The following is a 25,954-nucleotide window of genomic DNA, read 5'->3' as shown; positions in this document are numbered from 1 at the left end:
GCAAAGTTTTCCACTGGCATTACATTTTCTTATAGGCTTTGGGAGAGCTATTTTTATCTGAAGCACATTAAACATAGTCATATGTTGTAAATTCCCCCTGGGTTTTAGTTTCCACTCAGTTTTGAGTGCAATGGTTTTTGGCATTTAATATTTCTATATGCAATCCTATTAAAAGCTCTTTTATGATTTCTATCTTTGGTGTATGCTTTGGAAAATCCTTTTCATCTCCAGATTATATATTCATTTAAATGTTCTTATATCTTTAAGATTTTGGGTTTTGTATCTGACTTTGCAATGCACCTGGAATTAAATTTAGTATATAGTATTAAAAAAGGTTTTCCTTATTTTTACAAATTGTTAACTAATTATTCTAACATAATTTCTAATCAAACAGATTTTAGATATCAATTTTGTTATACACTGCATATATACCCTTGAATCTGTTTCTACTCTTTCTTTATATTCTGACCTCAATATTTTGTTTTGCTTGCTTACAGGCTGGATTTATTCCTAACTTAAATATACATTTTGTATGCCATGGGAGTCTGATTTGGGAAACCCTCAGCTCCCCAGTTGCTTAATACTTGTGTAGGTGACCCAGTCCAAGCCTTCAGAATGATTCCCAAGTAATTACAAGGGTCTGGGGTTCCAAACAATAAAAGTAGCTTCTAAAAGTATACATTGTCTAGACTTTCAGCAGTAATACTAGATGCCAAAATACATGGAAATGTATCAAAGTTTTGTGTGAACATAATTTAGAAATCTAGCATTCTGATCATACTAAGTCAAACAAGTGGAATCAGAATGTCATAAATTTTTTAGCTAGACAAAAATTCATAAAATTTCTAAAATATATACGTATTATACTATATATACAATATGTATGTATATATATGTATACAAAAGCTTCTCTTCACAGAGCTTTTCAGGTCTATTATAGTCTTCTGAGCTTCCCAAGTGGTGCTAGTGGTAAAGAATCCACCTGCCAATGCAGGAGATGTCAGAGATGTGGGTTCAATCCCTGGGATGGGAAGATTCCCTTGGAGGAGGGCATGGCAACCCAGTCCAGTATTCTTGCCTGGAGAATCCCATGGACAGAGGAGCCCAGCGGGCTACAGTCCACGGTGTTGCAAAGAGTTGGACACTACTATGCAAGCACCTGCACTCATATCCTTCTACTTCTCTGCATACTGTCTATTAATTTTTGAGAGCTTGATATTGAAATTCCACCTAAAAATCTCATTTTATCTATTTATAAATAATTGTAATATATAGTGAAATTATATATAACCTTGTTCTGTATTTTCTAAGTCTCCTGCAAAAGTGTCTTCACACTTTCATAATTTAAAAAAATAAAAATTGAAAAATAATACAGTAGCTTCTATCAGCAGCAGAGGTGACATATCAAGTCAAGACAGCGCCATGTATTGGTGGGGGTTAGAGTTAGGATTAGGTTAGGGTTAGGTTAGGGTTAGGTTAGGGTTAGGGTTAGGGTTAGGTTAGGGTTAGGGTTAGGGTTAGGGTTAGGTTAGGTTAGGGTTAGGGTTAGGTTAGGGTTAGGGTTAGGGTTAGGGCATGTTTATATATGGCAGGTAGGGAAAGCTTAATCCAGTGAAATCTGAGTCTGAATCAGTCCTGAACTTCTCATTTTATCAGAAAAGGGAGAAGACAAAAGAAGAGAAAGCAAAGATGGGCTAAAGGTAGAAAGAAGAAGTAAAGAAGAAAGAGAGTAGGACAGAGGTTTAAATTTTTATTTTAAGAAGAGTATTTGTGTTTGTATGCGTACTCCAGTGATGGCTCTCAGTTCATATGTATTGAACAGAATGTAAAAGATGGGTCAGATTAGGGGCATGTGAGGTCCCGCTCCAGATAGGAAACAAGAGATGGGCCCTGTGTCTTAGTGTTTCCCAACTCTTTGGCAATTGCGAATTCTTGTGTATTACTTTCTGTCTAGATTGTGACATGGGCCCATGCAGCTGTATCACACAAAAAATCCCAAAGAAATTGCTGGGATCTGTGTGTTAAACTTTTATTTGGTCCATCTAAAAAAATCATTACAAAGAGCATCATCCTTATCCTTACCCACCACTCCTCCCATGCTGCCATGGAAACAGTGGCTTCCTAAGACCATCATATGATTGGTATTTGATTGGTTTTCTGTTCCACCCTTCCGCCACTCAACTTTTTTTCTTTCCCTACCAAGTTCTCCATTTTTCTTAAGTGAATCTCTCTTAGCCTCGCCTCACCCATGACCTCTGTGCAGCTAACTTGCCATCACCTCTGTAGCCTCTAAGAATGGTCGTATTTTCTAAAAGAACCCCAGAATGCGTGGACTAACAAGATTTTTTCCCCAAATTTTATATTAATTTGTATTTAAACATAACAGATGTCATAACCTAACTTGCATTTATTTTATATTTAGTAAGTAATTTTTGGGTAGGAGGAGAAATAAATTAAAAAAAAACCTCAAAGGACGTGAATGATAAACAGAAGACATGTACTCACTAAACCAATCATATATTCATCATCCATATGAATATATATTCATATGGATATATATATATATATATATATATATATATATATATATATATATATATATGATGGATCATATATTCATCATCATCATCTTTCTTCTAATGTTCCACAAAATCCAGCCCAACAATGGCACTGCCATGACTACCAGGGAAGGTGAAAGCAATTCCCTAATTTTGCTGAGTGAACCCAAGAGTTTTCTTCCAACAACATTTCAAGATAATAACACAAGGAGGTCATCTCTCTCGGCCCCAGTCTCCCTTCCCATGAAGGACAGGACAGACAAAGTCAGCAATAGATACTCTCAAACTTAAAAAAAAAAAATCACTGAAAACTTTTTTTTTCAAACTGAAATTCTATATGGAAGGAAAAGCAAAAACAAAGCAATACCCAGGACCAGGGTGCATGATAAAAGCAGAACCTCTTGTGAAATGTCAGAGTTCTATGAAAAACCATTGGAGTGGATCATCTCTAAATCTCTTCCAACTTAAATATGTTACTTTTGTGATTTTGATCTAAAAAAGTCTCAACCCTCCAAGGAGACATTGCTTAGGAACAGATGGGTTGATTTCATCCACAGAGTGAGGGCTGAGGGGTGGATTACGACGCCCTCTTCACCGCAGCAGAACCCTGTTTCTCCAGCCCTTCTCGGTCCTTTGAATGTCCTCATGTGCTCTGTCACTTCAGTCATGTCTGACTCTTTGCGACCTCGTGGACTGTAGCCCACCAGGCTCGTCTGTCCATGGGATTCTCCAGGCAAGAATGCTGGAGTGGGTTGCCATTTCCTTCTCCACTGAACCTCCTTGCAGGGGTACAAAGCCTCACGAGATGCAGGAAAGCTTCGGATTCAGAGGACCACACCCAGGTTCCTTAGCAACAGCAGCAGAGGCAAGCCTTTCTCACCAGCAGATGGTGGTGGGCTGTTGCTCTGTTTCTGCATCACCTTCTTACAATGGGCTCTTGGCTCCCAGTAGAATCCTCTGAACCCTGGTTAGCAACCAGCATCCCTTGGTAACCCTGAGAGCCATCTTTCTATCAGAACTATAGCTCTGCTTTTACTCTCGTTGCTCTATACTTTTTTCAAGTCCTGCATATGCAACATGCCCTCTGTCTAAACACGAATTCTTTTAATCATTTGAATATTGGATAATGGAGGTCAAAGTCCAGAATCCTAGAGAAAACCAAAGTGAATTGCATTCAAAAATTAACTTCCATCTATACTGAATTTCTACTTTGCACACAGGCAAAATACTTATGAGTTGCAGTTAGAAGATCACCAGAGCTCTGTCTGCTGAAATATATCAGTGGATGTCCCCTGCAAGTCACATGAGAGTTCAGGGGACCAGGCCCGGCTCTTCCCATGAAATAGCTGTGTGACCTCGGCCAAAGATGCGTCACCTCTCCACAACTCGGCTCCCTCCTACTAAAACAAGAATGATGAGCTGGTGATCCCGGCGGTCTCTTGGCGTGTTAATATTTCATGACCCTTGGCTTCATCTTTGACCAGGGTCTTTCTTTGTAAGTCTCCAAATTCAAGCCTCTGAGATGTTTCTTAATCTCAAGAGTTTTCCCCATGAGATGATGCGACATGTCTTGGAATAGTTCTAAGCATTATATTCAAACTGCAGGAAAAAGGCTGCAAGATAGAAAGCCGTCCCCCACCGATGGTTCTAAGAAGTCAGGTGTGAAATGCTGGGTCTTGAAATGAACCTCCAGAAGGAAACATGACCCCCAAATACTATCACTTTTACAAGAACTCCAGAAATCTTTAGGGACCCCAGGCCAATTTGGTGATCACTCAATCTTGCATGAATCTACTGACTCAGTCTCTCAAAAAGGATTCAGTTGTTCCTTGCTATTGGCTGAGGCGTCTCCAGACACTGACCATGATACACAGTAATTTAAGGTGTGAATAATCTAGTGAGGAAGAGCAGACACCCACACATGAGTCAGAGAAATAAAGTGTTAGGCAACACATGATTAAAGCATCCATATTCATAGGCGGCTACCAAGGAAAAAAGAACAGAACCTTTACTTTTTCAAGGGAGAATCTTATTAGAAAGAGGGCTGATAAAGGGAATTGTTGATCAAGGGAAGAAGCAAGCATTAGAAACTAGAACATGGAATCAACATGGTACCACCTGTCCAGTGCCAGCTTTGCGATCACATCACCTGCCACCAGCATCCCACGAAGGGCCCTGTGCTAGTCTAAGGCTGTGTGGTCACCACCTGAAATTGCAACCATTTACAGAGCCTCACATTATAATTCTGCATCGGGCCCCACCCACTATGGGGTGTACCCCAGAATATCACCTTGTTCCAGGAGAGGGATCCTACTGTGGGGTGGTAAGAGATGGGACTGGAAAAGGAAGTGGGGTTCATAGACAGAGGGCTTTGAATTCTACACTGAACTGCTCAGACTTTATCCTGTAGGAAGATAGAAGTTTATTTTTTTTTTTCAAACTTTAAACTTTTTATTTTGTATTGGGGTACAGCTGATTAACAATGGTATGGTAGTTTCAGGTGAACAACTAAGGGTCTCAGCCATATCTGTACACATATCCATTCTCCCCCAAACCTTCCTCCCATCCAGGCTGACATAACATTGAGTAAAGTTTTATGTGCTATACAGTAGCACTTTGTTGATTATTCATTTTAAATGGAGCAGTGTATACATGGCCTTTCCAAACTCCCTAACTATTCCTGCCCCCCCCCCCCCCCACCTCCCGGAGGCAACCATAAGCCTGTGAGTCTCTTTCTGTTTTGTAAGTAAGTTCATTTGTATCATTTCTTTTTAGATTCTGCATAAAAGGGATGTCATACCATAGTTCTAGAAGGTATTTTTTGAGCAGCAGAGTTATATGGTAACATTGAGATTTGAGGACAAATAATCTTGTGATAACATGAATGGGGGAGACAGGGCTGGTGTGAAGACCCTTATCAGGATCCATTAGCAAAGTCAGAAAGTTCACTTAGACATGGTGAGAGCAGAGAGGAGAGGTAAAATTTGAGAAACAAATGGAAAAGAGGAATCACTGTGTCTTGATAATAAATTGAAGACGGAGAGACAGAGACAGTTGAATCAAATTTACACGACAATTTCTTTCCCCAGGCTTTTGCAAAAAAAGATAAAAATAAAATGACAAAAACTAAAGCACAGTGACTATAATTATTGGTGGCAAAATTGGTAGGGCTGTCAGGGGCCTCTGAAGGCAAGGCTTTCATTCGAGAACTTGGCAGTAAGGTGAGTGGGTGAACATTGTTCAGTCCTTCATTTTATTCACTCAATATTTACTGATCTCTTCCTAAACATCTAGATACCACTTTAGACATTAAAGATCTGGCTGCAAATAAAGCAGTCACGGGCTCTGCCTATGAAAATTTTACAGCCTAGGAGGGAAAAGATGTTAAACAATTACAATTGTGGGTATATGATGAAAGGGAAGAGGCACATCATTTTGAATCAGGGAGACTTTTCTGGTCTTTTCTCCCAGGAAACTTAAACAAATAAATGAATGGAGTTGTTAAGCCCATGACACTTAATTTGCCACCTTTCAATTTCACTGAACTACAGCCGACTTTGTGGTGTGTGTGTCCACATGTGAGCAGGGGTAATTTCCGTTTCCAAAAGACTTGGCTTCCCTGATGAGAAAGGGGGGAGATTCTGACAGAATGAAAGAGAAAATGAGAAGCATGTGATACTTGCCTTCCATTCCCTTCTGAATGGTTTCCCACTGAATTACAAGACAATGCTCTTTTGATCTGCTACGGAGGTGGGTTTTCTGTAGCCAAGATGTTCCCACTGGATGGCCTCTCACCCAGCCAGGCTGGGCTTTTCCCTAGAAATTTTGGAAATAGGACTGGGAGACAGATGTCTATTTTGGAGCTGTGGGGAGTGGCCATTTTCAACCACATGAACTGGACAGATGGTGAACCTGGCTGACAGGGATGCAAAGAGCCAGTGAGAGTGTGGCTGGAGGGTGTTCCAGTCCGCAATTCCAGCCCATCCTCCTCTATGGATCAACCAGATTCCTGTTGCCAGTTCCAGGAGACACCCCAGTATGCTTATAAGCTTTTCTATTTAAGCTTGTTCAAGAATTCTATTTAATTTTCTACTGTTTGCAAACCAAGATGCTCCCTACTGATTAGCATTGAAGAGGGACAGCCGGTGGCGGTGGAAAGTTACCAGGACAAGCAAGCAAAGCTCTGAGACCTATTTTTAAATCCTGGTTCACTAATCAAAATCCCTAAGGTATGGACCCAGGGTTTGTAAAGGTGGCTGAAACAAATACTGCAAAGCGTGGCATTGGCAGAGCCAGGAAGCTGGGATAGGCCTGTTGCAGGAAACATCTCTGAGAGGTTGTTAATGTTGCATCTTCTCTTTGTGGGGCCAGGTAAGGACCACAAGCCCTGGACAGAGCAGAGCATCAGGCAGCCGCAGGTTCTCCCCTCAGAAGGGGCAGTCGTATCTGTTTGTAATGTAGGCCTTGAATTTCTTTTTGTTGACCTCTAACCTGGGTTTTGGGCTTCCTGGGTGGCTCAGTAAAGAATCCACCCACAATGCAGGGGACATGAGCTTGATCCCTGGGTCTGGAAGATTTGCTGGAGTGGAAATGGCTTCCCACTCCAGTATTCTTGCCTGGGAAATCCCATGGACAGAGGAGCCTGGTGGGCTACAGTCCATGGGGTTGAAACAAGTCAGACATGACTGAGCAACTAAAGAACAACCACACCCTGGGTTTAGCTGAATCGACCTTCAGGTACAAGCCCTGACTTTGACATCACTGTCTTCAAGGACACAGGCCAGTGGACGGTTTTGTGAAAAGTAACAAGCAAGGGACTTCTCTGGTGGTCCAGTGGCTAAGACTCTAGGCTCCCAATGCAGGGAGCCCAGGTTTGATCCCTGGGCAGGGAACTAGATCCCACCTGCCTCAATTAAGAATTATCATGCTGCAACTAAGACCTGGTTCAGTCAAATAAATAAATATTTTTTTAAAAAATAAGATGTTTAAAAAAAGGAAAGAAAGTAACAAGCAGGACCACCCCGGGAAGTTTCAGTGATGTTCAGGACTGGAAGCTGATACTGTCAGACATGGACTGTTGAAATAATTGCTCTCTTCTTGCTCAATGGGTCGCCTGCCACAGAATCCTTTCCTCTATCTGCCACTTCATGGCAAATAGATGGGGAAACAATGGAAACAGTGACAGAATTTATTTATTTATTTTTTTAGTTCCAAACTCACTGCAGATGGTGACTGCAGCCATAACATTAAGAGACGCTTGCTCCTTGGGAGAAAAGTTATGACCAACCTAGACAGCATATTAAAAAGCAGAGACATTATTTTGCCAACAAAGGTCCATCTAGTCAAAGCTATGGTTTTCCAGTAGTCATGTATGAATGTGAGAGTTCAATGGTAAAGAAAGCTGAGCACCGAAGAACTGATGCTTTTGAGCTGTGGTGTTGGAGAAGACTCTTGAGAGTCCCTTGGACTGCAAGGAGATCGAACCAGTCCATCCTAAAGGAGATCAGTCCTGAATATTTATTGGAAGGACTGATGTTGAAGCTGAAGCTCTAATACTTTGGCCATCTGATGTGAAGAACTGACTAATTGGAAAAGACCCTGATACTAGGAAAGACTGAAGGCAAGAGGATAAGGGGACGACAGAGGATGAGATGGTTGGATGGCATCACCGACTCAATGGACATGAGTCTGAGTAAGCTCTGGCAGTTGGTGATGGACAGGGAGGCCTGGCATGCGGCAGTCGATGGGGTTGCAAAGAGTCAGACACCAGGGAGCAACTGAACTGACTGACCTGGTATTTTCCAACTCTGGGACAAACCTCCCTCCCAGGAGCAGCCTGCATCCCTCGTGGGTCTGACGTTGTCTCGGTTGGGGTACACGGGCATCAACCCACCTGGTGCAGAGGAGACAAGCTGATGAGAGCTGAGAGAAGGTGGCCTTTTAGGCCCGGTTGTCTACATTGTTCCTGCCCCAATCTTGGCCGTGTTTCTCAAACAAGGCTGAAAGCCAGGGATTCTTTTCGTGTGTCCTGTTGACATCTGAGCACACCCTGCTCCTCACCTTCAGAGTCCAGGTACCAATAATAACTGTTCCCTTGGCCACGTGTTACCCCGTGCACTGACATGCAGCCAAGGGGTCACAGTGACCGAGAACAGAAGCGGACCGTCCACCCATCCATGTCTGGGGACATTCAGAAAGAGGAGGAGAAAATGACCACTGGGTGACGGAAAGTAACCCTTTGTGGTGAGATGGAGAAGGGGAGCCTGGGGGCTGCTGGACTGGCCTGAGCGGTCCTCACAGATGAGCACGGGGAAGAGGCGGGGACCGGGCATCACAGCTCTTTCTTCACCTCACAAGACGTCCTGACTCTGCCTCCTTCGAGACACAGGAAGGAGACACACGAATTCAGGTCAGCTTCCAGCGCTGGGCACGTGTCGGGTAGAAAATCACGGGCATGTTCACATGCCAAGAGACCCAGCGCGGGCTGACCACGCGGTTGTTTCAGTGATTAAGCCTCACGCAGAGTCGAGTTGTTTGAGAACGCCGTCTGTTCACACAAACACTGCAAAGCGACCCTCTCCCTAAGCACCACGCTCTCAGCTTGTCAAAACATTTGAAGAAGACTAATTCAGGCCTCAAAAGGAATTCTCTCTCATGCAGCCAGCTGCCAGGTCTGTGAGCTGAAGGCTCTTATGTCACAATATTTCAAGACACTAGAGACAGGAGGAACGCGGGCCTCGAGTGGCCATCCCGTGGGGCTGACGACGTCAGGAAGGGGACAGAAGGCGCTCTTCACCTGCTCTCTGGTGGTGGGGATGGGATGAGGAAGCCAGCTCTGGCCAGTCTAGATGCCTGTGAAGAGCAGTACCGATCAGGAGTCACAGACATGGGCTCTGAAGCCAGGGGTGGGTGCGTTCAAGTCCCAGCTTTTCCATTTACTACTCGTGGAGTTTTATGAGATGTCGTTTGGGGCTGGGTGCTCCAATTTCTCCATCTGTGAATGTGGGGGGACAGACAGGGAGCCAAGGTACCACCCCCAGGACTGTCATGAGGAGTCGGGTAGTAGAACATACATGTGATGTGCTAATAGCCGTATACCCAGCAAACAGTGAGCACGCGATCATTCTTGGGGTGCTCTACAGGACTGTGGTGCGTGTCCCCAAAGTCCTCCCTGTGTGGGGAGGACCAGCCGGCCTCGGGCCACACTGCCATCAGAGCTGCCCACTGAGCCCTGCCGTGGGGAAATTTTTTCCTCCATCGCAAACAGTCCCTGGAGCGCAGAACAGCAACTCAGCAACTGACATAAACAGTTTCAAACAATCATTTCAGAAGACAAATGGCTCCATTTGGGCATCAAGATTCTCCCAGAGGCTTTCCCTGCCTGTTTATGTGTTCCGTGGCCTCCAGCCACAAGTGAATTAGGCGGACAGCGCGCTCACGCCCAGGGAGGCGGGAGGGGCCTGTGCCGACCAGCACCTGCTGTTTGACCTGCTTTCCTTGAAAGCTGATGCTGGGGGTGGGGGGGTTCTGGAGGAAAGAAACTCCCATTTCCACCTGCCGGTGCCCACCCGTCATGGGAAACATTGTGAGATACAGGGGAAATAGAAAATGTAGGTATACTACATTTTTTTACACATTAGAAAATAATCTTAGCCCTGCTTTTTTTTTTTTATATAAGGTTTTGAAACAAACATAATATTTCGGGACTTCCCTGGTGGCACAAGTGGTAAAGAAGATGCCTGTCAATGCAGGAGATGTAAGAGAGGCAGGTTCGATCCCTGGGTTGGGAAGATCCCCTGGGGGAGGAAATGGCAACCCACTCCAGTATTCTAGCTGGAGCATTTCCTATCTCTGGGACATTCCATGTTGCTGGGTTCTAGTCTATATGCTAAGACCAGAAACTTCTGCAGAGGGTGGTGCTTTACTGAAGCCGAAGGCTCCTTTGTTTCTATGCCTACTCAGCTCTCCTCTCCCCTCTCAGTAGAACTTGCTCAATTCCACCTCTCCTAATTCAGTCCCTTCTGTCTTGAAGCCAGGGGAGATGGCTGCTTCATGTGAAAACAGCTCTAAGCAGAAAGACCATTTATTTTGTTGAGAGTGACTGGCTTTGAAAAAGCCAGGCGTCTACCCATCGCTGCACCATTGGTACTTCCCCGTGGCTGTGCATTCCTCAGAGGATCAAGTGGCCAACTTGGTTCTGGGAGCCCAGAGTCCAGGCTCTGGTTCTAAATCTACTAAGTGACCTTGGGCAAATTTCTAAACATCCCTGACCCTCAGGTCTCCTCATCCAGACGACCAGTTTTGCAATCTCACAGAGTTGTTATGAAAATATAAGCACAACGACTTGAGAGTTTAATTCACCATAAAAATAAAAGGTGCTGTAATTTAGCAGACTGCTGTCTGAACCCCAGGCACTGCTCCCTGTGGTCAGAGCTCTACACCTTGATTTCAGCTTTAGACGGAATGACATTTTCAGTTGTCAAGGTGGAGGATCTGGGATCTCAGGGGAGCTGGAAGAACAGCCATGAGCCGTGCTCATCCTTAGAGCTGATCTTGCTAAACCTGGCAAGATCCGGCTCTCACCAGAAACACATTAAGACCTGAGCTGATGGGGCTGGTGCACTGGGATGACCCAGAGGGATGGGATGGGGAGGGAGTTGGGAGGGGGGTTCAGGATGGGGAACACATGTACACCCATGGCGGATTCAAGTCAATGTATGGCAAAACCAATACAATGTTGTAAAGTAAAATAAACAAATAATTAAAAAAAAAAAGATCTGAGCTGCACAACCACCACCTCTGTCTGGAGAATGAAAATGATAACAATGTCTTCCTCAAAAAGTTTTTGTTGAAAGAGAGGGAATAAGTGATAGCATGTATGTAAAACATTTATAGAATATATTGTAAACACTACAATGATAATGATTGTCTGTATTACTCGCAAACACCACCTGGGGTTGAAAAGAAATGAGGGACCTCCCTGGCTGTCCAGTGGTTAAGACTTCGTCTTCCAATGCAGAGGGTGCAGGTTTGATTCCCAGCTGTGGGAGGGCTTAGATCCCGCATGACTCACGGCCAAAAAACCAAAACATAAGACAGAAACAATAAATTCAGTAAACAATTAATTCAGTAAAGACATTAAAATGGTCCAAGGACATCCTTATTGATCCAGTGGCTAAAACTCTACCCTCCCAATACAGGGACCTGGGTTTGATCCCTGGTCAGGGAACCAGATACCACATGCTGTAACTAAGATGCGGCACAGACAAATAAATAAACAAATAAAAATAAATATTTTAAAAATGGTCCACATTAAAAGATATCTTAAAGAAAGGAAGCAATGAGGAGAGTTAGCAGCAAATCTATGACATAAACATCAGAGGCTAGTGGTTGGTAATTTACAAACAATATGATATTTTATAATAATATTAAAGGTATTTAAAAATACCGTACAACAGTCTATAGTATATGGATGTAAGTAAGGATAAAATCAGGAATATTAATCTGTGAATAAAACTGCTAGCTTTGTTGAAGTCTATAGACACATGAAGGCAAAAGGAGAAGGGGGCAGCAGAAGAAGAGATGGTTGAATGGCATCATTGATTCAATGGACATGAGTTTGACAAACTCTGGGAGAGAGTGAAGGGTAGGGGGGCCTGGTGTGCTGCAGCCCAAGGGGTTGCAGAGTCAGACATGACTTAGCAGCTGAACAACAACAAGCACACCCCTGTACTAGATCAAATACTTCTTATTTGCCTTCTCACTAAAGCTGCACAAAATTTCCATGGAGCAGGCATTTTTTGGTCCCATGTTCTCAGATGGAGAAGAGGAGAGCTTGAAGAACATGCTCAAGCTCACACGATCAGGAATGGAGGAGCCAGAACCTGAACCCAGGTCAGCGAGACAGCAGGGTCTGTATCACAACATACATCTTGGAATTTTCCAACACAAATTAACCGGAGGGGTTGTGAGTGTTTAGCCTTAGCTGGGGACTGGGTTCTCTGTTGTAGTCTGAATGTGAACATGCTCTTGGACTGGTGGGGATTTATAGCAACTTCATCCTCCCAGGTGTTCAGCCAATTTGGCTCAGCAGCGGCTCCCATCAGGAATCTTCATCTCCTGCGACTCCACAGCTTAAACGTGAACAGGCAAGCAAAGCCCACTGCTAATTTACGAATTACCCAAGTTATTCCCGATGACTACAGAAGATGCAGGAGACAGCGGATAGGTCATTGAAATAAGGAATAGAGGAATATAAGAAAGAACATAAGAAAAATTCAAAATGACTTCTTGTCTAGACACCCAGAGATCATCACTGAGAATGGGTCTTTTTAGACTTTGTTCTATGCTTGAACACTTCTGGTAGTTTGTGGTATGTTTTGATCCCTAATTTGCTGAGTTTAAAATATTTCAACTTTCAAAGTAGTTTCTGTGTAAAGGGAACCCTCATGCACTATTGGTGGTAATATAAATTGGTGCCTCCACTGAGGAAAATAGTATGGAAGTTCTTCAAAACACTAGAAATATAACAACCAAATGATTCAGCAATTCCACTCCTGGGTATACATTTAAAAAAAAACCAAAATGCTAATTTGAAAAGATACACACACCCCACATTCACAATATTATTATCTATAAATGCCAAGATATAGAAATAACCAGAGAGTCCACCAACACATGGATAAAGATAAATAGATGAAGAAGACATGGTATTTACATACAGTGGAATATTACTCAGCCATAAAGAAGAATGAAAATTTGTCACTTGCAGCAACATGGATGGACCTGGAGGGCATTATTCTAAGTGAAATAAGTCAGACAGAAAAAGATAAATGCTGTATGATATCACTGATAAGTGGGCTCTAAAAAATACAAGCTATAACACATAAAATATAACAAAAAAAAAGCAGTAGACTCACAGATATAGAGAACAAACTGGTGGTTGCCAGTGGGGGAGAGAGGGAGGAGCAATATAGGTGTAGGGGATTAAGAGGTACAAACTGCTGGGTATGAAATAGGCTCAAGGATGTGTTATACAACATGAGGAATATAGTCAACATTTTGTAATAACTATAAATGGAAAGTAACTTAAAAATTGTATAAAAATTTTAAAAATACAAAAAGTAAAAGAATGCTTTTTAACTGCCATTTGATCAAGAAATGAGATAATATGTAACATTTACTGACATTTCTCTGTGTGTTTGGGGAGGGCACTAAATTTAAAACTGCCTTCTAGGGAGGTGGGAAGGAGGTTGAAGAGGGAAGGGACATAAATATACCTATGGCTGATTCATGTTGATGTCTGTCAGAAACCAATACAATTCTATAAAGCAAATAGCCTTAATTGAAAAATAAATAAATTTAAAGAAAACTGTCTTCTAATATTTTATGCCTCATCAGTTACTCACTGTAAAACTGAGTACCAAAAAGTTCCATGTGGAACTTTACCTCAGATAAGAAGCCAGACCAACCAGTCATGAGGACAACAAAATTGAATGACTTCCTGAAAGGAGAGTTCCCAGAAATAGGAAAGTAAAAAACTGCTTATAGGGTATTTTCCAGTCATTATCTGTGGGATAGGGACATACCTGGGGGCTCCTGGACTATATTTAATGAGAAAGAACTGATGACTTTGTACCATTTAAGAGTCCAAGGGGAAAGAGATGCAGATTGAGGGTTGGATAACTTGAGTGGCACTTCAGATTGAGATGTTAGGCAAGACATACTGAGAATTTGAGAGGCTGTAATCACTGACCATTGCTACACATACCAAGTGATGACTGAGGTTCTAGATGGGGGACCCAATAAATACATTTTACAATATTACAGTGGCTTAATCCACGACTTCTACTGCTCGAATCCTACCGCTTTCTCTAATGATCTAAGGTATCTGAATACAGCAAACATCAACTGGAGTGGCTGAAATGTAAGAGAAGTATTCTAGTAGTATCTATAGGGGAATAGGAGAATTTATCTTCCTTCAACTAACAGGAGAAAAGAGAGAAATGATTCTTCCTTCAATGGTTCCAGGGGGTACTTTGCTATGCTCTATAAAAATTACAGTCAGGAATCAGCCTTATTTATTGTAAATTTCTGGGAATAAATGATACATCTTATTGTAACAAAATTTGGAGACCCTTGTGTTTTACCTAAAAATATTAATTCAGAGAATTCTCTGGTGGTCCAGCAGTCAGCTTTCTGCACTCTCACTGAAGGAGGTGTGGGCTCAATTCCTGGTGAAAGAACAGAGATCCCACAAGCCATGCAGTATGACAGAAAAAAAAAATTTTTTTAAAGCAATTCAAATCTAGTTAAGTAAAGCTTGACTTACCAGCTGTTCTGGATGATGTCAGGATGGAAATGACTGAAAATCACTGATTTAAACAAATGCTGTCTGCTCTATAAAGCTGAAAATCTGAGTACTAAAATCGTAAGACTGAAAAAATCTTTTATTTGGCTAATGGTTGTTGCTGATGTCTTAAAAATCATAGTTAGGACTTCCCTGGTGGTCCAGTGGTTAAGAATCCACCTGCTAATACTGGGGACATGGGTTCAATCCCAGGTCCAGGAAGATTCCACACGCCATGGAGTAGCTAAGACCATGTACTGCAACTATTGAGGCTTGCTCTAGAGCCTGTGCTCCGCAAGAGAAGCCACCACAAAGAGAAGCCCATCACCACAACTCGAGAGCAGCCTCCACTTGCTGCAACTAGAGAAAGCCTGTGCATAGCAACAAAGACCCAGTGCAGCCAAAAATTAACTAATGAAAAAAAAAAATCCTATTTATGTCTATCAAACTCACCATCCCATGCCTCTCTCTTGTGCAATTCACAAGCCACCAGATCAAGTAATCCCTTCTTACATGGGGAATGTAGAAGAAAGCCACAATAATTCTACAAAGGTCTTTCCTTCACAAATGGCAGGAACCATTTTGCCAGCATGGAAACAGGTACCCAGTGAGCTGAGCTGACTTTCCCAAGATTGTGAGTCAGAGAGTGAATGTGTGGGCTCCTGCATAGTTCTAAGTTCTACCCACTGGAGAGCGGGCATGAGACTTCAAAGGCTGGTACCTGGGAAATACACTTGCTGACTTCACCTTCCTGATCTGGGCAGAGATGCAAGACAGCTGGTCACCATCCAATGGAGGACCAGTGAGCTCAAGCTAGGCACATGAGAATGAAGAAGATGCTACAACATCTCCTATTCAGATTTGGCTTTTCTGAGGTACATAAAACCCTATCTCTCCAGTTGAGCACTTGGACATCTGCTGTGCAATTCTGTTAATTCTCCAGTTCAACTCAATTAGATCAGAAACCATTAAATTTGGTTCAATCCAATTTGGCAAAATCTTACTGTGTCTATCATGCACTGTAGCAGATAAAAGAGAAAGGCCATTCTTTATGGTCCTAAAAAACTTACATTTTCATTTTCCCAAAAATCCCAGGTACACTAAATTGGATTCATTATTATCCTTAGTACAGGTCACATTGTCATCACTGACCCATGAATGTTGTTGTTCAGCCACTAAGTTGTGTTTGATTCTTTTTGACTCCATGGACTGCAGCATGCCAGGCTCCTCTGTCCTTCACTATCTCCTGGAATTTGCTCAGATTTATGTCTATTGAGTCAGTGATGCTATCGTACCATCTCATCCTCTGCAGTCCTCTTCTCCTTTTGCTTCCAGTCCTTCCCAGCATCAGGGTCTTTTCCAGTGAGTTGGCTCTTTGCATCAGGTGGCCAAAGTATGGAGCTTCAGCTTTAGCATCAGTCCTTCCAATGAATATTCAAGGTTGATGTCCTTTACTATTGACTGGTTTGATCTCCTTACAGTCCAAGGGACTCTCAAGAGTCTTTTCCAGCACCACAGTTTGAAAGCATCAATTTGTCAGCACTAAGCCTTCTTTATGGACTAACTCTCACATCTGTACATGACTATTGGAAAAACCATAGCTTTGACTATAAGGACCTATATAGGCAAAGTGATGTCTCTGCTTTTTAATACATTGTCTAGGTTTATCATAGCTTTTCTTCCAAGAAGCAAGCATCTTTCAATTTAATTCATTTGCTTAATAATCAGCATGCATGTTACCACCAATCAAGCTAAAACCAGCATCACGGTAACCTTTTTCTTCCCTTGGACCACATCTGTATCTACTCTCCCTGCATCTCCCACTCCAGAGGCAACTACTTTTCAGAATTCTGTATTTATATCTACTAATTCTTTTTCTGTTGTTCTAGTTGTAAGCCCCTACCCTTGACACCAATATGCCTAAAAATATATAAAAAGATACACTGTTTACTTTTATTGTTGCTGAACAGTCTTTGGTGGAAAAATAAAATGTACTCATTCAAGGCATTTTTATCAGTGCCTAATCTATGCCTATCACTGTTTTAGGTGCCAGGGAAGAGAACAGTGAAAATGAAGAAACAAACAAATATTCCTGCCCTTGTGGACAAATAAACAAATAACCAAGTAAAAAGTTTAGTGTCTGCTGAAGTGGTAAGAGCTATGGATGATAATAAGGATGGTTAGGTGTGGAGGGGAATTTGGGGGTGTTGCCATGGTAATGAAGATGCTAGGGAAGCCAACCGCTCCCCCCCCGCCCCCGGTATATGAGGTGAAGGCAATGGTCTCAGGCAGGTGGCCTGACTGAATATTCCTCTAGTTTTTTTAAAAAAAATTTATTTACTTACTTATTTTTGGCTGCATCGCACCAGCTTCACTCTGGTTGTGGTGCCCTGCAGCATGTGGAATCTTAGTTCCTTGACCTGGGATTGAACCTATGTCCCCCTGCATTGGAAGGCAAATTCTTAACCACTGGACTGTCAGGGAAGTCCTCCCCTTCTAGTTTTTATAAAAGATTTTAAATTCCTATTTAGGACTTGAAATACACTCATCTTCTAGGATCCAGCTAACTGTGCTGTCACATGGGCTCTTAGACAGCACAGCTTAAAAGAATCACACACAGAGAATTAGAGGGTTGGCTCTAACATCGCATGGGAGGACATGGGCGAGGTCTTTTTTGCTTCCCAAACAGACCCCCAGCTCCAAACACAGTCTCCATTACAATGGCAACAGGAAAGAGATATTCATGCATGTCTGTTGAATGAATGCATAAATATGTAACTCTCATATAGCATTTTTCAGCACCTTCCAGGTGGCCTGTGAGCTCCTTGGGGACAGCGATTATATATAAGCCTCTGATGGATATTCCTGGGATGGGGCACTGGTGACAATAAATAACAGAGGTTTGAGGAGTGAGGTGGGGGACGGAAAAGCATCAGAGTTTACACCTGGCTGGTGCGGAGGGCCTGTCAGTGACCTACGTGTAGAGATTAACCCCATTAGAGAAATCATGCTCGGAAACTGTGAGCCTCTCTGTCCAGAAAAAATTTTCCATGATGTGTCTGTCCAGCTAAACTTGCTCTCTGAGGTGCGGCGTGAATAAAGGTGAAACATGGCTGGGAATCACTGCCTTTTAGAAGCTCATAATTGACATTAGAAATAGTAAAATCTTCAGAAATTTTGCAATTAAAAATCCAACTTAATTTTTCACTATACTCTGCTTCCCTCTTTCCTTTTTTTGTTTTGATGTGAGTTATATTTTTCAGAAGCCTTTATTGAGTTTGTTTCCATTTTGCTTCTGTCTTATGTTTTGTTTTTCTTGCCTGAGAGGCATGTGGGGTCGTAGTTTTCCAATCAGGGATCGAACCCAAACCCCCTGCATTAGAAGGTGAAGTCTTAATGCCTGGGCCACCAAGGAAGTCCTTGTGTCCCTTGAATTTCCTGCTGAACAACTTTAACATACTATGAAATGAGTCTTCTGAGGACCACCCTGCAGACAACAATGGGATTAAGGCTGGATAATCCATATGCAGGGAAAACGGCTGAAGAACAGTCTGTAGGACAGAGACATGTGGAGGGGTTACAGTGAGGAATGGCATAGTGGCTGCTACTGTCATAGGCAGAATAATGTCTCCTTCTCCAGAGATGTGCACGTCCTAACCCCTGGGACCTATGAGTATGTGACCTTAGCTGTTCTTATGGACTGAACTGTGCCCCCCACATATCCACCACATACCAAATTCACATGCTGAAGCCCTAACCTCCGTACGTGATAGTATTTTTTTTTTTAACAGACTTGGTTTATTTATTTTACTTATTTCTCTGGCTGGGTCTCAGTTGCAGCATGCGGGATCTAGTTTCCCGACCAGGGACCAAACCAGAATCCTCTGCATTGGGAGATTGGAGTCTTAACCACTGGACCATCAGGGATGTCCTTGGAGATGAAGCCTTTGGGAATAATTAGGTTTAGACAAGGACTCTATAGTGGGGCCCTCATGATGAGATCAGGGTCCTTGTGAGAAGAGATCAGAGAGCTCACTATCTGCCTGTCTTTCTCTCTGCCATGTGAGGACATAGTGAGAAAGTGACCGTCTGCAAGCCAGGGAGAGAACTCTGACCAGAAAATCACCATGATGGTAATGTTGGACTCCCAGCCCCCAGAGAAATTAAATGTCTGTTGTTTTGCTACCCAGGCTATGGTGTTTTGCTCTCGCAAAATACCAAATTATGAAAAGAACACTGAACATATGAAGCAATTGAAAAGACTGCCTTCAGAATAATCTTAGAATAATAATGGGCTAATCATAAAGTCAGGGCTTCCCTGGTGGCTCAGTGGTAAAGAACCCGCCTGCCAAAGCAGGAGACATGGGTTCTATCCCTGAGTTGGGAAGATCCCCTGAAGAAGGAAATAGCAACCTACTCCAGTATTCTTGACTGGGAAATCCCACAGACGGAGGAGCCTGGCGGGCTACAGCCTGTGGGGTCACAAAAGAGTCAGACATGATTTAGTGACTGAACGAAACCAACAAATTATAAAGATGGCAGGTGTGAATTATTCATCAATCCACTCAAGAAAAACTTACTGAGCATCTATTCTATGTCCGGTTCCCCAAGGATATGACAGTTAAAAAATGACATAGTGATGCTTTTATGAAGCTTATAGTCACCAAAACTTTACAAAAGTACTTGGGCTATTCATTTGGGAAAACTTAAAAACTAACTGCAGAGATGAACCACTCAAATCCTCTATTTTGTAGATGAAAAAAAAAATGAGATCTGAAGAGACCAATTAAATTTGGTGAATATACAAAGTTTTATAGCCCAGCTACCACAGAAAACGCAGAATGTCCAGTTTAGGTGAAAGTATACTCCTACTATTGTAACAGGCTAAAAAATTAATCACTGCTTATCTCAAATTCAACTAGATATCTTGCATTTTGATTTGCTAAATCTTGACAACCCTAAATTTCTGAGGGATAGAGTCAAGGTCATGGTAGAAACCAGAGTCCACCTTTGTATGAGCGGTTTGAATGGGAAGAAGAGAAAAAGAGAACAAAGCAAAAGAAACACAATAGTTCTTTAAAAGGGGAACCCACTAATGCACCTGTCTCTCTCCTTTGGATCCTTTGTGCATGGCGCGTGTGTGTGTGTGAACATGTGGGTCCTTGTGTCTTACTGGCACAAGATTATGGTAATCGAAGATTATCAACAGTGATACCGACTATAGATACTGACATAACAACTAGAAGACGAAATACAAGAAAATGTGGTTAATTCAAAAACAACACTAAAATGACTGCACTTAAGTAAACTGTCTATGATGTATGCCCAACTGACACAGCCCGATCACAATTTTACTTATTCCCAATCTTTACATTTTCACAGAACCATAAAATGTTTCTCAAGGGTGGGAGAAATCACCTAGCCCGATCTAGACATTTACAGATGAAGCAACCAAGAGTCACAGGGAAGAACTGACAAGCCTAGGACCACCCTGTAAATGAATATGAATAGTAGGACAGTATTTTTTTGTGGGCTTACTAAGTGCCAGGCAGTTTTAAAAAATGCTCTGCTTGTATTACCACATTTGTCCCAACAATCCTATGATTCTTCTCATTATTCAAACAAAACAAATTGAGGCAGAGAAAATTATGTAATTTATCTAAGGTTTCAGGTTATACAGCTGATAAGAAGAGGTACCTGCTAAAAACCCAGGGAGTCTGGCATTCCCGTAGGGTGAGTTTAGATCACTAAACATGTTTGTCCATGTAAACGTCCATGTTTATTGCCCCGGTAGCAGACTTTGCAGTTCAATAACAAGGGCACTCAAATACAGTTTATACAAAGACAGTTGGAGACTGTTACCATAATGTTAGTTTCAGAGTGGAAACAGTCATCTGCTGCCTTATAAACCAGTCCTACCATTTTACTATGATCAGAGAACAATTTTGTTTCCTTTGCTTTTTGAAACATTTTAAATGAAACACACCAGAATCTACTATCAAAGCAAACATTAGCAGTGAGATAGAGTTTTATGAGTTTACATTTTGAGCAGTTTGTGAAAGAAAAGGAAAAGAAGAAAAAAAAAAAAGAAAACAAGAAAGAAAGAGAGAGAGAGAAATCAAAACAGAGAAGAGGCTTCTCGATCCATTGTTAGCGATAAAGTAAACCGAGGACTCTTGAAGAGGCCCTTATGCTCCCCTGCTGCCAGCCAGCCTTCTGTGTTCCCGCAGCTACAGTGGTAATGATCGCCAGGAAGAATAACCACATGAGAAAAATGATGTTTACTTAGTTTTACATTCAGTGTATCTTCTTTTCTATCTTTCAGGACATCATCAACTCCTTACATCTCAGACGACCAAACCACTTTGTCCATTTTCAGACCCTCTGTTTCTCTGTTTATCGAAGTTAGAAGATTAAGCCTGCCTTTGTCTGCTTTGATAGCAAGTTTTCCCAAAGCCACACTTTCTGTGACACAAAAGCTTGTCCAAGTTAAACACACAAACCAACCAAGAACAACCAAAGTGAGGCTGCCATTGGGATTCTCAGAAGCTCCAGGGTCCAGGTCTGGAAGGTCTGCCTGGGAGACACAGGACTCCACCAACCCACCAAGGCAGGAATTAGGAGAACTGTCTGACTCTCCTCTGCACTGCAGCTGAAGGAAGCATCGTTTGACAAGCCTGTTTCGAAATTCTACTATCAAGTACATCCCCAAATCCATCCAGAGAAAAACCAGGCCCTCCCCCGGCCCTACAGGAAACTGGTGAGGGTGCATCTGAAATGTGTGGAGCTTCTCACAGAACAAACTCACATCCTCTGTTCTTCAGAAAGGTGGCAGTGTTGCCCTGCGGTCCTGACCAAAATGCGAAGTGGTGGCCGTGTCTGTGTCTCTAGCAGATTAACGGACCAGGCACCTCACCTCACCACGGAAAGGATGGATTTACTCACTGCAGAACCTACTGCCTCACAGACTCACCCTGGCTCTTAGGGCGCTGAGTCTTGTTTCAGGGCGCTTTGTCTTGAGCCTAAGTTCTCAAGTTTTTACCTCGCTTTGACAGTACAGAGCCATAGAAAATCTCCATGGGATCCCACAGACATCTAAAAGCCAGGAGCACCTAAAGAGGTCCCAGAGGACCCTACTTTACAGCATCCGCTCTTCTCATATTTTGTAACCTCCTTCCAAGTGACATGCTGAGTGGTCCCATGTAGAAAGCCTATAGAAAACTTAGCAAACTATGCCAGCATCCTTATAACACCTGTTACGGGAAATGTTCACATCACAGTTTAAAGTAACTCACAGCATCTTCTGGGCTTCCCAGGTGGCACTAGTGGTAAAGAACCCAGGCCTCCCAAAGCAGGAGGTGTGGGTTCCATCCCTGGGTCAGGAAGATCCCTGGCAGGAGGGCATGACAACCCTCTCCAGTATTCTTGCCTGGGGAATCCCATGGACAGAGGAGCCTGGCTCGATACAGTCCACAGCGTTGCAAAGAGTCGGTCACGACTGGAGCGACTGAGCATGCAGACATGGCATCTTCTAGGCAGAAGCTGTGCCATTTATTGAGCAGTTTGTCCCCACTTTTCTAAAACCAATATTCTACATAGAGCTGCTGAGAAAGAACTGAAGAACTGTCTCTGCCTCAGTGTGCAGACTCACACACCAAGGTCTTCCAGGGGCGAGTACACGCGCCAGCCTGTTTGAGGGGCAGTTAAAGGCCCGATCTCCTCCCCCACTCACCTTCCCTCAGTGTCCTCGGAGAAGTTTCTCTATCGGGACAGAAATTTGGGGGGGAAAGTCTCCATTTATAAATATCGGATGGTTTGGGAAAAAATATTTGTGGCACTAGACTTTTTTTTTTCCTACAGTGATGTCATTTTGAATACTTGGTGCGCTCCAAATTTGCTATTTTTACTTTCCCCAAGTGACTTTTTTTGGGAAATACATTTGTTTGGATTAGCTACATTTGAAGTGGCTCCTGTATGTAATGCCCAGCACCAGGTTCATCTTCTCACAGTTCTCAACTCTCAGACCTGAAATCCCCAAGAGCTCATTTTCAAGGTTATTCCTTTTTGGATGCACCCTCCCCCTCTCCCCCCACCCCCCCAACTTTTTTTCCTAGTCACAGATACAGAGACAAAAATAAAAGGATTGGCCTTCTCACAAACCAAACCACGCTCTGCGGCTCAAAGCATTGACAACAGAAGACATGAAAGCCACCCCCGCTCCCCCAAGGCTAATAAAATTCTTGACTTCCCAAATGTGCTTCTGGGGGACAGAGGTGCAGGAACCAAGGCGGGCTCTGAAACGTGCGCTGGAAAGCAGTGTGCAGCTGAGACGGAGAAGAGGAGGAAGAGCTGGAGAAGGAACGCTCAGTGTCCGCCCTACCTGATCTGAACTTGGTCCTAATCAGCAAAGAGTGCTCAGACCCCAGGAGTGTCATGTTGAGTTGAGTCTCAGAGAGCCGCTGGTCCCTTAGCCAGACGCCCCCTGATGTCCACCAGGAACGGGCTCCCGGGAGCTCAGCTGACCGCAGTGAACAACCCAGAATTCATCCAACTCTCCGCGAGCTCCCCCGGGTAGGAGTACAGCGGCAGCCAGGGACCGAAACCCGTCTCCCCGGGAAAGCGGCGGCTCCCCCCTCGCCGCAGCGGGGCTACTGCGCTCTCGGCCGGCGGGACCCTGCGCCTCCTCGGGGTCTGGCCGGGCGCCGCGGGCATCCCAGGCGTGCGCGGCTGATGTCATAGGCTGCCCGCTCCTCGAGCATCCCCACCCCACCACGCCTTTATGAAGGTCCCCAGTTTGCTATCTGATCCTTTTTTACTACTGACAGGAGCTCAACCAATCAGGAGCAGCGAGCGGCGCCCGGGACTCGCAGCCGCCGTAGTCCCGGGAGCGGGTCTGGACTCGGCCTGAGCGGGGGTGGGAGGCAGGGATGCGGGGGCGGGAGGCAGGGATGCGGGGGCGCGGGCGGGGAGCGGAGCCGGAGTGGGGGGGCGGGGAGGGGACCGGAGGGGCTAGGCGCCGGGCGCGTAGGTGGGAGGGTGAGGACCCCCGGGGAGGGGGCTCTCCTTGCCCGCAGCCTGGGAGACGGCGAGGGGAACGGCTGTAGGCGGTGGGTGTGTCCCACCCCAGGGGGACACTTGCGCTCCCGGGGCGCACGGCGCTCTGACAAATAACCTAGGATCCCAGCGTTCCCAGGGTCCTCACGCTCTCTCCCCGCCTGCAGAGGCAGAGACCGAACAAACGTCCTGCAGTTCCCGTATCAAACCTGGACACAGGTCCACGGAAAAAACGAAAAGCTTTTCATTTTTCTGGGAGTCAGAATGGCTGCAGATCCAGCCGGGGCTCAATGCTCTCCCTCCAGGGGGAGAGACAAGACTTGGAAGCCCTTTGAAGCTCTTCCTTCCCTTGGGCGGGGCTCAAGGAGGGAGAATCTCGGGAGCAGAGGGATGTCGGAGCTGGGCTTGGGTTCAGGTTGGAAAGACAGACTTTTCCCAGGAGGGAGTCCCTCCTTCCTTAGGGGCAAATCTATCTCGATTCCGACCCCGAGGGATTGCGCATCCAGAATGTGCCAGATGTGACAGGTGCCTCTGTAGGTGAAACCTGCTCTTAAGACCTGAAGAAGTTTTCTTAATTGTTAGGCACAGAAAATAAAAACTAAACTATATACACATACAGCGTTGGGTTGAATTTATCTGCAACGTTCTATGCATGTGGGCGTCGAAGTAGCATCTGTTACTTACATACATGCCCGCTTATTGTCTGAGAGCGCAAAACTCTTCCAAGATAAATGGGTGACAGGTGAAGATCTGATGTGACCATAGCTCCTGGGACAACCTATAATGCTTTGAGTTTGGGCCTTGCCCAAATCCTCCAGTCCTTGGGATCTGACCAGTAGTTTGCATAACTGAGGTCTTCTGGAATAGACCATCTGACTCCTGACACGTCAGAGAGGCAGAGCAGCTGGGTCCTTGTTCCTCTTGGAGCTAGGGTCCTGTCCCTGGAGGCCTGTTTTCCAAGGATGAGCTCATTAGCAGCTCAGGTTCTGTGCCACACGCTCCTGCAGAAGACCTCAGTCTCCTAGTCTTGCTGGAATAAATTACACCTTGAGTAATTTCATATAGCACAGATTTATTACCTTGCAGTTCTGGTGGTCACAAGTCCATGGTGGGTCTCACCCGGCTAACTTCCCAGTCTTATCAGGACCACCTTCCCTTATGGAAGATTTAGGGGAGAACTGTTTCCTTGCCCTTTCCAGCTTCTAGAGGGCGCCCATGTTTTATGTCTCGTGGCTTCTTCAGGTTCAAAGTCATCTTGATGGGCCCAGTTATTCTCATGTGAGATGGCCCTGCCCTCTCCCCTTTGTCCCCCTCGTCCACGTTTAAGGACCTTGTAATTATACTGGGCGCACCTTGGATAAACCCTGTGGTAAGTTCAGCTGATTATCAATCTTAATTCCACCTGCATCTTTTTTTTTTTTTATAATATTAAAAAAATTTTTTTAGGTTATCATAGTGCGTTGGATTTGAGCTTTCTGCATCATACAGTATATTTCCACTGGCTATCTAATTTTACCTAGAGGGTTGGGATGGGGTGGGAGGTGGCAGGCAGGTTTAGGAGGGAGGGGACATATATATATCTATGGTTGATTCATGTTGATACATGGTGGAAGCCAACACAATATTGTAAACCAATCATCTTTCAATTAAAAATACTTTTTTGAAAAAAGAAAAAGTAGGTAAAGAGCACGCAAATATAATTCATTTTAAAGGGAAATAAATATGGAAGCAAATTAAAAAATTTTTAATTTTTCGGCCATGCCACATGGCATGTGGGATCTTAGTTCCCCAACCAGGGGTCAAACCCACACCCTCTGCAATGGAAGCACAGAATCTTAATCACTGGACTGCAAGGAAACTCCCCACATGCATTCTTTAACTCTTCTTCACCATGTGATGGAAAATACAGATTCCTGGGGTTAAGATGTGAACATAGAGGGTAGTGGCATTATGTTATTGGTGACACAAAGTGACCACTTTCCCTACCAGCATG

At 43.9% G+C, this 25,954-nt stretch overlaps 1 protein-coding gene across 4 annotated transcripts in view; it reads right to left on the bottom strand.

Annotated features, from left to right (window-relative positions):
• The window catches only part of MYOCD (myocardin), a 95,891-nt gene extending 72,192 nt beyond the window's left edge, over positions 1–23,699 (bottom strand). For 2 of the 4 annotated variants that reach the window (XM_043903882.1, XM_043903879.1), the window contains exon 1: positions 23,288–23,698. Coding sequence is in view for 2 of the 4 variants with exons in the window: in XM_043903879.1 (XP_043759814.1) it covers positions 23,288–23,342 (55 nt within the window). In the remaining 2 variants the exon portion in view is untranslated. Of the gene's footprint in view, positions 1–22,639; positions 22,690–23,287 lie in introns of those variants that run through there. The other 2 variants (XM_043903881.1, XM_043903885.1) reach the window with 2 other exon arrangements.
• Between the last annotated feature and the right edge of the window lie 2,255 nt (positions 23,700–25,954).

Source organism: Cervus elaphus, chromosome 5, assembly GCF_910594005.1.
Source record: "Cervus elaphus chromosome 5, mCerEla1.1, whole genome shotgun sequence".
Classification (NCBI taxonomy): domain Eukaryota; kingdom Metazoa; phylum Chordata; class Mammalia; order Artiodactyla; family Cervidae; genus Cervus; species Cervus elaphus.
Note: the sequence above shows the minus strand (reverse complement) of the source record. Positions and strands in the feature narration are given on the sequence as shown.